This window comes from Mya arenaria, chromosome 10 (assembly GCF_026914265.1).
Source record: "Mya arenaria isolate MELC-2E11 chromosome 10, ASM2691426v1".
In the NCBI taxonomy this organism is placed as follows: Eukaryota; Metazoa; Mollusca; class Bivalvia; order Myida; family Myidae; genus Mya; species Mya arenaria.
In genome coordinates, this window is record NC_069131.1 from 33,273,176 (window position 1) to 33,286,712 (window position 13,537).

The 13,537-nt window shown below is 34.0% G+C and overlaps 1 protein-coding gene across 1 annotated transcript; it reads left to right on the forward strand.

Annotated features, from left to right (window-relative positions):
* Positions 1 to 3,565: 3,565 nt before the first annotated feature.
* LOC128204268 (cell death abnormality protein 1-like) lies at positions 3,566 to 13,220 on the forward strand. The gene is made up of 6 exons (XM_052905675.1): positions 3,566 to 3,649; positions 6,398 to 6,437; positions 9,800 to 11,569; positions 11,724 to 11,835; positions 12,093 to 12,169; positions 13,003 to 13,220. The coding sequence occupies exons 1-6, from the start codon at positions 3,635 to 3,637 to the stop codon at positions 13,119 to 13,121; spliced, it is 2,133 nt and encodes a 710-aa protein (XP_052761635.1). The 5' UTR covers positions 3,566 to 3,634; the 3' UTR covers positions 13,122 to 13,220.
* The last annotated feature ends 317 nt before the right edge of the window (positions 13,221 to 13,537 follow it).

Consider the following 13,537-nt stretch of genomic DNA (forward strand, 5'->3'; position numbering starts at 1 on the left):
AGAACGGACTGGCTTTTGTCGTTTATATGATATTTAACATGGACAGGTCACGCCAGGTATAATAAAGACTATTATTAGTGAAATTCACTTGATATTTACTAGTTATATAAAACATGTATTATCATTTTCACAAGTTCAACACCGTCATTTCGAAATAATGTTACGTTTGCTTACAATATAGCGTGCTTTTCTGAAAATAACTGCAATTACCATTTTGTATCTTTTGAAGTTATATAATACATTTCATCCCGTGAACACCAAAATTAATACTTTGCCACTTGTAAATTGTAGCTCTTGTTGTTACTCGGTGAAATATTTTGCGATATTACACAGAAGCAAACATTCATACTCTATGTATTTATCAATAAAATTGTATACAACTAGAACATGTTTGATCTCTTTTTTCCTTTTTTGTATAATTGTATTTCGTGGCCTTTGTACAGTGTATTATATAAATATAAATACACATATATTTAAACACAGGGTACAATACAAGACGCATAAACTGACTTTTGTGGATAATATAACTTGTTACAAAAATAGATTACAAATGAAAACGTAATGCCAGCAGCCCGTCCTTCGGGGGTTAAATCTTTAAGGACAATACAACAAAGGCTAGACAGAAACACTTATTAGTGTCGGTGTGTACTTGGAGTTTATTATATAGTTGATTAGATGTCTTGTGATTGTTTTCTATTACAATGGCAAAAGGTAAAATAAGATTCGAATTACTGACCGTTCCAAGGCGGTACCTAACAATCCTTGATAAACATACCTAGTTTTTTATATATAGTATGTATGCACTGTGCTGTTTGTGGAGTTTTGTGCTGTTTTTCCATGTTTCTTTTGATTTTATGTTCTATGTCTTTGGCGTTTACCGAGTGTCGTTAAACCGGGTTTATGTTTAAACGTTTTGCTACTGAGCTTGTTTCTGTAGCTTTTCGCATAAATATATATGTTTAAGTTTGCAACTATTGATAACTGTTGGGGCAAGTGCGATGTAGGACTCCTGTAGACTGGTTGATATCCCCTACTGAGTTACCTTTTTTACATTTTACTTATTGAATATAAAGTTATTCGTAATTTTAAATGTGTATAGTGCGTATTGTCTTGTAACGATGTACCTCTTGGTAGGTGTTAGTTTGTCATTGGTCATAGTGACTTTGATCAGGTTTCTTATTGCAACATGCGGGTTTCTGGGCTTGTCCCTTCCGATTCAGCTTTATAAGTTGAGACTTGCATTCCGTTGCGAGCACATTCATCAAGAAAATGACAACAGTCAATCAACAGTAAAACGACAAACGTGTTATCATGTCAGAGTATTCAAAATCTTAAAACAAAGTTAAGTCATGCAACTCCATCTAACGGACAATTTTACAAAGGACTCAATGTATTAAAAATGACTGAGTATGTAATATCGTTCTTAAAAGTAATATACATTTTTTTAATTCTTAACAAACAGGGTAAGCATAGTCGTCAATGTTATTTTTTATTCAACACGTAATGGGGTTTACAGATAATACAGGTAATGAATGAAAGTAAGTATACATTTTACTTTTAATTAATTTCATTTAGTAAATGGCATGCAACTGCTTCTTAAATTTCGTTGAAATTAAAACACTTTAAATTGATATGTTGGATTGTTTAATATAAATGGTGTAGTATGGTCCAACTTAAGCAATATTCAAACAATTCGAATCCATAGTGATCAGATTTTAAATTTAGCGATACCGAAATTTATAAGTGCTATTAGCTTCTATTTAGATCTTTGGATCAAGTACAGTGCCCTTAGTGCCCTAAGTCTTTCGATATTTATTGGAAAGAGTCAACTCAATTTATGTGGTTAAATCAATGTATCGTGATATATTCTCTAGAACCAAAATTTTTGATAGTCGGAACATTTCGATCAAACAGTCCTGACCGACATCTTGGAAATCACAGTCTCTGATTGCGTCTGGCAAAACAACATTTTTTCTTCTGCAACCCCTGAACATGCTGTCGCTGCTAATGCTTGGATCATTTCGAGTCGATTCTACCCTTCGAATGCATTAAGTAATTACTTATGACCATATTAACGATAGGTAACTTATTATTTAAACAAAAAAACACTATATTATTAATTGCTTAACAATATTGCGCCATTTACTTGGGCTGTTACCATTTGTCGGGCCACTACATGTTAGCAACCTCAAATATGTCTATAACTTTACATGTCTACACAAAATTCGAGAAAAAGAATCATAAACATATCACTTTAGCCCGTAATAATAAATTTTGAACATTATTACTCAGCGCTTCATACCATTCATTGGTTTCAATGTTGCGTTACGCTTCTTGAGTTGTGCACTCGGTGACAGTGATGTCAGGTGCGTCAGGACGCCGTTATTAGCAGTATTTGAATAGGCGTCAGTTTGTGTCCGTTTTAATATAATGTCCTTCGATCTTGTATCTTTTTAAACTCTGCAGAATTTGGGGTATATTTCACTATTTCGTATAATATTTCAAACTTAGAGTTTAAGCGCATGGAGCGCTGAACGGGTGTTACTTCTCATAATTCACATATTACCTAAAAATTAGTTATTGGCAAAATGATCCAAATTGAGTTTTGACAGTATCTATACGTTTATTTCGTTTCCTCAATTAATGCGATGACTATGCTGTTGACAAAACACGCGAATTTCGATAACTGTTTATAAAAAAAAAAAATTCCTTCTAAAGAAAAAAGCGATCCCGAAATCTCAAAGTCCTGTTATTGAAGTATTGAGTCGCATTAAAATGATTGTGTGACAACACCTTTTTGTGCCAGATGACGCCTGAACAAATACTATTTGTAATTTTGTTTTGATGGGGGTATAGCGCACAGGTATACTTATTACTCCATCGTAAGTTTCGACTCTCATCAAATCCTAGAAATGTGCAATTGAACATATTTCATTGTAAGACATGAAATTGATGTTTCGGTTGATTTTAATATAAACGACTACAAAATAAAGGAAATGTTTAAGATATAAATAATACTTAATTTTATCAATAAATGCATTCACTAAAATAATATGCTTGTACGAAAAAAACGTGTAGTATAGTTTTACAGTATGTATTTACATTTTCAAAAATACTATCTACAATAAAGAAGGTATGATTTTGAGACGTGCATTAGCAAAACTATAAATGATATTAATTGGATATTTGTATCATATTTGTAGCATAGAAATATGTCCCATAAATATTTAAACACGTTTAGTCTACACTTGCGATCATTGAAGTCTACTTAATATAGAAAAAAGTAAATATGGTAGCGAGTTAACTTCTACTCTCAACCTCATAATTAAATGTCCTGAGGTCAAACTCTTACCTTATAAACCCTACACTAGATGCACCACACAAATAATTGACAAGTACAGTTGAACAAATGTTCTATGACAATGCAAAATATACCTTAACTATACAACGAACATTGAAACATGTATATATATTACCGATTTAAACTTCAATTGTAAGCACCTGTATATAAATACTAACATCATAAACTTCCTGAGGACAGTCCACAACTTCAGGGTATTCTTTACCAAAGTCCATTTTCCTCGTTTCGAAACACACTGCTGTTAATAGTTAACTTAATGGATTATTTACAAAAATGGAATTATATTTGGTATGTAACAATAGTTCGCTGAATAAGATGCATTAAATACTATCTTCAGGATTAAAATAAAGTTTTCAAAGATTCAACGTTTTATTAACATAACATCCAGAAGGCCATTACCCATGAAGACAGATATTATATTCAGTATTTACAGATGACTTAATATAAAAACAGTATTGCCAATATAAATTGTCAGTACTAAACACAATTGTTTTTTACTTTGTTGCTGTTTAAAATATGTTATAGTTGATGATTAGGATTGATTTGATATTATTTTTTTTTAATTGTATATCAATCAGAAGTGTTATGCATATACATCTGTAACGTTCCGCTGTTGGCGAAAGTGCGTTCATAGTGTAACATTCCGCTGTAGGCGGAAGTGCGTTCATAGTGTAACGTTCAGCTGTAGGCGGAAGTGCGTTCATAGTGTAACGTTCCGCTGTAGGCAGAAGTGCGTTCATAGTGTAACGTTCCGCTGTAGGCGAAAGTGCGTTCATAGTGTAACGTTCCGCTGTAGGCGGAAGTGCGTTCATAGTGTAACGTTCCGCTGTAGGCGGAAGTGCGTTCATAGTGTAACGTTCAGCTGTAGGCGGAAGTGCGTTCATAGTGTAACGTTCAGCTGTAGATGGAAGTGCGTTCATAGTGTAACGTTCAGCTGTAGGCGGAAGTGCGTTCATAGTGTAACGTTCAGCTGTAAGCGGAAGTGCGTTAATAGTGTAACGTTCCACTGTAGGCGGAAGTGCGTTCATAGTGTAACGTTCCGCTGTAGGCGTAAGTGCGTTCATAGTGTAACGTTCCTCTGTAGGCGGAAGTGCGTTCATATTGTAACGTTCAGCTGTAGATGGAAGTGCGTTCATAGTGTAACGTTCCGCTGTAGGCGGAAGTCTGACGTTCCGCTGTAGGCGGAAGTGCGTTCATAGTGTAACGATGCTGTAGGTGGACGTGCGTTCATAGTGTAACGTTCTGCTGTAGATGGAAGTGCGTTTATAGTGTAACGTTCCGCTGTAGGCGGAAGTGCGTTTATAGTGTAACGTTCCGCTGTAGGCGGAAGTGCGTTCATAGTGTACCGTTCCGCTGTAGGCGGAAGTGCGTTCATAGCACGTTGATGTACTTGGTAATATGCAAATTGGCATGATCAGTTCTCCGTGTGGAGGTTCAGGGCTTGTGTATATAAGACCAGCCGACTCCTTCAGGGTCGAGCATGTTTTTCTCTGAATGGATCTGTTGCATCTTCTGCCTCGTACGTTACACAACTTATACGTAAGCAAGTTGTTTTGGTATTAACATTTCAATCTTAAATCAGTAACCATCATTTTAACGTACCTGTTTGCACGTTCAACGTCATGCTAATGAGATAAAACATAATTATAGCGCATTTTATCACTTTAGCATATTTCGCGTTAGTTTTCTGCATGTCTACTCGTAATAGAACCCTATTTGTGTCAATAAATAAACGTTCTATAATAACGACATGTAAATTGTAGAAATCAAGCCTTTTTTGAAAGTTGATCAAATATATTTGTTCATTTTACATATTTTTAGATTGTGTCCCAAATAAAACTCACAAAACACATCGGTATTACAGAAACTCTAAAATGTTGTACAAAACTAGTTTTATTAAGAGCATGCTATTACTTAGTCATTTTAACAGTTGTTTAGCAAATAGAGATGGATGTTCTCTCACAACCTGTTTTAATGTATTGATATCCAATGGATATTGAAAGTTATATTCATATTTTGGGGAATTGAGATTGTACCTGTTAACTCTCCAATACCTAAACAACATAAGATTAACCACATAGTTCAATTCATTGTAAATGGTATGGTTATTTGGTGTGTTTTGTACCATGCATTGAAGTAAATTTCAAACATGGTATTCAACTTGTTTCATTGTCTATTTATTTAGTAAAATAAAACAGCGCAGTTTAATTTGCGAAGTACTTACTTGCATAAAGTTTATAATTAATAAAAACAGAAACCTGTTATTTAAGTAATTATCATGCACCACAGCAATTTAAATAAAGAAATCACAAAAAGGAATGGCAGAAAAGGCGGATTATAATTTCAAAAATCGCAATTCTGTTAGCATGGCTGCAAGTAAGATCCAATTTTAAACATATATCTGAACATTCGGACTTTGGTGAATTACTTGTTTAAATTATTGTTCTAGCACATTGTTAATGACAAAGTGTTTTCTTATAAGCATTCTAGATTTACCAAAAGTTTACTATTACTTATTAACAATCATTCATCTTTTTGTTCACATTTTATTATTATGCTTCTCGCTAAATTTTACCTGTTTACTCGTAAATTGTTTGTTTGCTATAGACATGATTGCCTGAATGCAATAAAAATTGTTGCTGTTGTTGCTGTTGTTGTTGTATTAAACCTCCATACATTAAGGTATTTACCAAATACTGTTCGTTCCTGTTCATGTCAAATTATTTCAAGATCCAACCCTTTTAGTACGAGCATGTAAGACTTTATACAAAAAAAAACGATTATACAAAAATCTTGATCACTCAGTAAACCTGTACTATCGGCGGGGGGGGGGTATGATACGAAATTTGCATGAAGATATTTACACACTAAAAAATGCAGGAAAGCATATATGTTTAACTATTGCAAAAGTTTATTTATAACCAATATATCACAAGTTAGAAACGTTTTACGTTTACCACCCACTTGTGTATTTAGGAAAGTGTTGTGGAACAGTGTTAAGCAAATAACATGTATGCATGTTTATTTTTATTTCAGAGCTCTATCACGGTCCTCGTCCTGTGTCAAATACGGGAGGGTAAGAACAGTTTATTATGTCTATCAGTGTGCATTTGACACGTCTACCTGATACCTATGATTGCAGAAACCCAATAGCAGTGACCCTAGAAAGGGTTTACTGATTCAAGTATATTGAATTTGCATTTGGCTCTCATGTGAATAAATCATTGAAAACTGTTTTTATCATAATTGCTGTAACTGGAATTAAGTTTTTGGTAATTTATGAGAATTAATAAACTAGTTCAATCACCAGTTGAATCCTAAAAGTTTTCAATGACCGTTCACGATAGTTACGAATGGACAGATTATTTAAATAAAAGTATATGTATTTAATGTTTAAGTTTATTTTTTGCATTCCATAGGTGTTGGTTGTGAGTGCTTCATGTATTGCCATTGAACCCTTATAAACACTTTTTTGATAAGTATTAGGACAAGTGTGAACACGAGTTCTCAACAATAAGTTTAAATCCTAAGTAAAACCCTGTCTTACTGATTTTCCAATGTGCTAAACCCAACAATTATTAAATAAAAGATAACATATAAAGATATGTATGCGTTTCAATATAAAAGTATATGGTTGATATAAGCAAATAGTAAGCACACATAGAAAGGTTTATAGGAAACTCGACTCAAGTGTTTCTTAGTATCTGGTTGTCGATTATAATGTTTTCTGCATTCAATATCATATTAAGAACATTTTATATCAAATGCCCAATTATAAATGACTATATTTGGTGGTTTTAAATATTAATATTAGGCAGGTGTTTAAACCAATCACGTACATATTGAAGTCCTTGTTTGCATTTAGTGTCTTTTAAATAGCTAATTCACGTTTCCGAGTAGGTGACACTTGCATAAACCACTTTTCTCGTGATTTTATTCATGTCATTTTCGTTCATTTTACATGAGTCTACTGTACCACACAGATGTATAGGATAGACAACGAGTGGACATATATTCCCGAGCGTAGCGAGGTTATATATATCATATATATATCCACGACGCAGACCACGTGAACTTAAGGGAGGAAGTTTGGGTCTTGTCAATTTATTGACTTATGAAATCCAAATACTATTTAACTTCGTATACCGCAAACCATGCGTATTTAGGTTTGGCTCAATCACGATTTTCTATAGTAAGAGAATAATATTTTCTGTTCACTTTGCAATGCAGGGATTTTAACCATTTTTTTCATAACTGGAATTGCCATAACGGGATTCCGTTAAGAGTCCAAGAACGAAATGGATTTGAAACGGTTGGTCAAAAATCGAAGTAAATAATTTTTATGTTCTGCTTGGATATAATTGATATTGAGATCGACATGAAAAGTATCTGTATTTCTTTCTTTTACATCAAAAACAGTTAATGTTTTTGACATTTGTAACGTTTCCTATTATTGTTTTCAAAGTTTTTCAGATGTTGAAATAAAGCTAACCAAAAAAAGGAATTTGGTATGGCGTAACCAATAAATGCACTTTATGTTTGATTTGTAACTTGTGAGAAAAATGTATTTTTTTCAGTACTATTAAATGTTGTTTAGGTGTATAATTATCGCCATAGAACTAGTTAATAACACTTGTGTCTGCTAATAGAAATAAGTCAAAAATTTTTGAAATGAGAACAACCCAAATGCACAAGTCAGTGTTTTTCGTTAATATGGCACAGTAGTTGGTGCAGTGGGAGGGGGCTTTTTGGGGGATAAAGTTGTCTTGATATTTATACATCGAACAATACACCACAGAAGGGGTTTTCGATTGAATTTTTGAATATAAAAAGAAAGGTAAGACGCTGTAAGTAATGAAAATAAAAATAAAAATAGCTATTAGGTATTCTTAGTGTCTTTTTACAAAACTATTTGCATGATCTTATTACCTCCTTTTGTTATAAAATTCATTTACATTTGCGATTTGAAAAACGCTCATATGTCAAAATGCATAAATGATTTTGAATATGTACCAATTATATACAATTGAAATAATTAAAACAAAAACACCCATTTTAAGTAATCAGTTTCTTGCTTTAAAGCTGCACTCTCACAGATATACCATTATACATTTTTTTTTAGTTTTTGTCATGGGAAGAGCAACTTTTTCGTAAATATCTGTAAACCAATGATATAAGATTGCTGACAAAAAATCAGATCGTAATTTATTTTTCTATTTCCGTTCGAAAATTAATGTTTTAAGGCTTAAACCGTTACTAACGTTTTAATAAAAATGCATAAAACATCAATTTTTGAACATAAATATAAAAATCAGCGAGCCTTTTTTTGTCAGCAGTCTTACATAACTGATGTCCATGGATTTTCGCAAAAATTGGCTCGTTCCAAGACTAAAATCTGTGAGAGTTTAGCTATAAACATGTCTTTCCAATACATAAAGCTTTTTTGGAATTAAATGCTCGTTGCTGCAATAAATAGTTCAATATCGAGACAGATTGTGCCACTTACTTAAATGATAGCGTCCTTAAAGATGCACTCTTACTCCACAATAAAATTTACAACAATTATAACGATTGTTTTAATATTCGAAAATGGATGAATTAATGTCGAAAACAATGGTTCTTATGAAGGATATCGAGTTAAATTTGAAAGAAATATGCACAAAACACGGTATTTCTACCTTATGAGACTACAGTAGATCACAGTAAATCTTTTAGCATTCACCAATCATTTAATATTTTTGTGTTTTCAGCTATTAAATACACGGTTACAATCTTGTTATCAGTAATGAACATTTTCCACAAATGCATTATTTAGTAAGGACTTAAAGGTTTATCACTCAAAATTGATGTTTTTTACACATGTGTTTGTATCAATTTTGAATAAGAGTGTCACTTTAAGTTAATTGCCTGTTTATATATCGCTTGTAACTTTCGACGTTGTCAAAATCGTAATAACCTAGGTAATGCGTTTATCTCGATAAATTCAATAGCGATCTGTGGCTGGAGGATTGTACTTCTGCGATAAAATCAACAAGTTGACAGGTTAGCTAAATTGATATTTTCAACATATATTCAGTGGTTCGAGCCACATTCGAAGTGCATTGTCTATGCTATAATATAAAACTCCTAGTTGTGTTTCACTCACTCACTCACTCACTCACTCACTCACTCACTCACTCACTCACTCACTCACTCACTCACTCACGCACTCACGCACTCACTCACTCACTCACTCACTCACTCACTCACTCACTCACTCACTCACTCACTCACTCACTCACTCACTCACTCACTCACTCACTCACTCACTCACTCACTCACTCACTCACTCACTCACTCACTCACTCTCTCACTCACGCGCTCGCTCTCCCACTCACTCACTCTCTCACTGGACATTGTTTAAAAAAATCAAATATTCTGTTGATTTCTGATTTCCAGCTAAATGTGACTGGTGTCCTGGTCGATGCCAGTGCTGCCTGAATGACATTTGCGGGGATTACTTGGGCCATAACCAGGCGTGTAAGGATGGCTGCAAAGATGGATATCATCAGGCCCGCTGCATGTGGCCCTGCTCAGAAAACTGTCAGTCTTGTAACCAAATGAACAGTTTGTGTCTAATATGTAAGCCAGGATTTTACGCACCATCTGACGAGTGTTCACATGCCTGTGAATACAGAAACTGCGCGTGTGCTCAAACCGATTGTGATTATTGCCTTGATGGATTTTACGATGTAAGCCAACATTGCAATTCGGCTTGTTCAAAAGGATGCATTGAGGGAAAATGCAATGATACTGGCTCATGCGACTGTGTGGAACATTTTAAAGGAAATAAATGTGACATGTGTGAACTAGGAAAATACGGAGAACTTTGCAATGATGATTGTATCAACGATAATTGTGAATGCACAAATTCAACCAATTGTATTTCCTGTAAGAATGGTTATTTGGACTTCTCTTCTTTTTGTTCAAAATCGTGTTCCGTAGGCTGTAAGAACATTTGCAACAATGAAGGTCACTGTTCATGCCATTCGCAATTTACCGGAAGCAACTGTGAAAACTGCAAACTTGGATATTACGGCCACAACTGCACCACTCAATGTACAAATGGTTGCATCAATGGAACGTGCAATAGAGACGGGACTTGCGACTGTTTACCCAATTTCACCGGTGCAAGGTGCGAAACCTGTGTTGTAGGACATTATGGTGATTCCTGTGATAAACCATGCGGGCTAGGTTGTACAGGAAACATCTGTAACAAAGACGATGGCACATGCATTTGTGAATACAACTACAAAGGTGCAATATGTGATATTTGTAACGACGGCTATTTTGGAATTTATTGCAACTCATTTTGTCCGGATCGTTGCTATAATTGCTCTTCAATTGAAAAATGTTTAGCGTGTAAAGAAGGTTTTTTTGGTTTAGACTGCACACACCAATGCTCGGCTAATTGTTTAGGATCACGTTGTGATAAATGCTGTGGCCTCTGTACAGATGGTTGTATGGATGGATTTACAGCCGCCGCTTGCAATGACAAATGTGATAGCATTTGTAAAGCATGTTCTCAGACTAATCATAAACACTGTTTATCATGTTTCGGTGGATATAGCGGACCTTCTTGTAAATGTCTACCAAACTGTCAATGTGAATTAAACAGTGAACCATGCAATGGGTGTACTAATGGTTTCGAAATCGAAAGCAAATACTGCAAATGTAACAAAAAATACTGTGTTGACTACTTGAACTGCCGATCATGCCTCAATCACTCGTTTTATACATATAATGGTACATGCTGTGAGTGTAGCACAAATTGCAGAAATGGACAGTGCGTGTCAGAAGACCATTGCTTAAATGGTTGTGAGGACGGATATACCGGTGCAGACTGTTCAGATTTATGTATACATCACGATGTGAATTGTATAAAATGTAGTCAGGTTGAGCAGTTCTGTGTTATTTGTAAAAGCGGGTTCTCACCAAACACAGAAAGTGTATGTGCAAGACAATGCAGTGATACATGTTTTAACAAAGAGTGTGATGCTAAAACAGGTCGGTGCCTTCAAGGCTGTAATCTCAACTTTTACGCCGAAAAATGCGATTTAGAATGCCCCTCGACATGCGCATCCGTACCAAACAAAACAAGATGTGACAATTATGGTAGATGTTTACATGGGTGCATTGAAGGATACACAGGGGTCACTTGTATCAATGGTAAGTGAATGATATTGGTTTTATTCAAAACAGTTTGTCAAACATTGTCATTTTGAATACCTGCAATATTTAAGTTATTTAGATGAATTTTAAAATGTTGATGTTCAAACAGAGCTACCTGCTTGTTTATTTAAATAACACATCATAATTTCAGCCACAACGGCGAATACAGGCAATTCATCTGCTGGTGGTCTAATCGGAGGAGCTGTAGGTGGTGCAAGCACAATTATATTTGTGATTATTGGAATTGTTCTGTGCATACAAAGGTCTGTTCAATATACTGTTAAGGAAACAGTATAGATGTTTGATATTTGATACCTTTTGTATATATGCTTCATTTAAACAAGATAGCATTGAACTTTATGTAAAATATTATTTCATGAGCATTTTTATGATATTAATTAATCTGTATTTTAGCCAAGGTTGTGTCCGGATTATTGAAGAAAACAAGATCAGTAAAAATACATGATTATTTCAAAGGAATGCAACTAAATTACATACTTCCATTTTCTTTGCATGAAAGGAGAAAACGAAAAAAGAAACAATCTGAAAGTGGAAGCCAGCTTCAAATTCGTGACCCTAATCCGTTTATAATAGAAGGTATAAGTGAGATATTGTGTTTTATATTTTTATAATATGAACATTTTAAAGCATGTTTATAAGTGTTGCAAATTTTTTTGTTTATGTTAACCTTACTCAATTAACGCGAACAGCAAGAGTGTATTCATGATGATGTGAAGGTATAACATTGAACTTATTTTAAGAGTTGATGTGGTTTTTTTCACTTCATTCACTGATCTTGATGATATTATAACCTTGACCTACAAAACTACAAAAAAAACTTGTTTGAAATACATTTACTGTGTTCGAATAAGCGTTTGAGAATCAAACTGTTTTTATGATATCCAATTATACATACATAATAAATACCATTGCATAGTAGTCAATTACATGCAACAGCATGACCTATATTCTTCAATCGTTAATAAATCGTAAAATTGTGTTAATTGCGTCTTCAAATAACAAACTACATGTCAACTGGATCATGTTTAAGAAACATTGGAAAATATCATACAAGCATGTACAATATTTATAAAAAAAAATATACGTCTGATCAGTTTGATTGTCCGAAGCTGAATGACCAAATGACCACCGAAAACTCAATTTACTCGTGTTATCTTAATATACCGCCGGCTAGCCCTCATTACATTTAACCAAGGCTTATAACTTTCTTTGTATTCGTAACTCTAGATTTAAAAATTAAAATTAAATCTGTAAAAACAGAATCGCACTAAAGAAGTTTTGGGTTTGAATCCAATCATGAACACTTTCTTAAAACCTTATAAAATGTACAATTATACTGATTGTGTTCACATCAAATTAGAGTTCTCTTAAAATCATCAACATTGCTTCATGTATTATGTTTATTTCAGAGCAAGAAAGGCACTATCAACAATTGAGCGATCGACACAATACGACGGCTGGAGTACAAGAAGAAACGTACAATGAACTTCAAACAAACAACACGGAATACGAACGTGTGGATATCTAAATGTGACAAAACTTCCTGTTGCTACCTTTAAGTTCATGATCATGTGTATTATTTGATTTGTTATTCTTCTTGTGTATGAACTGAGTACTAAAATTTGTAATAACATGTTCTTACAGTTGACTGTTTTTATCCAAAGCGCAGCGGCATCTTCAATGCGAAACATTGTCTTTTATAGTGTGCAAAGTTAATTAACTGATAATTGCAATAGACCCACCATGGGCGTAGCCTTATTATCACCAAGGACAACGAAATACATACACGCGACTGCAGACTATATACAACTCAATGCAAATAAAAAAAATGTATCAAATATCAGCTGAAATCCTTCGACGTAGGAATTCTTATTCGTCGTTTTAACTATAATTCCTTTCAGTTTGAACTATAAAATACATATAAAGGACGTGCACAATCAGTGT

Excerpts from the sequence above, each read along its gene's own strand:
- LOC128204268 (XM_052905675.1), top strand. Across the intron at positions 11,570-11,723 it reads AGGGGTCACTTGTATCAATG|CCACAACGGCGAATACAGGC; the intron begins GTAAGTGAATGA and ends TCATAATTTCAG. Across the intron at positions 11,836-12,092 it reads ATTGTTCTGTGCATACAAAG|GAGAAAACGAAAAAAGAAAC; the intron begins GTCTGTTCAATA and ends TTTGCATGAAAG.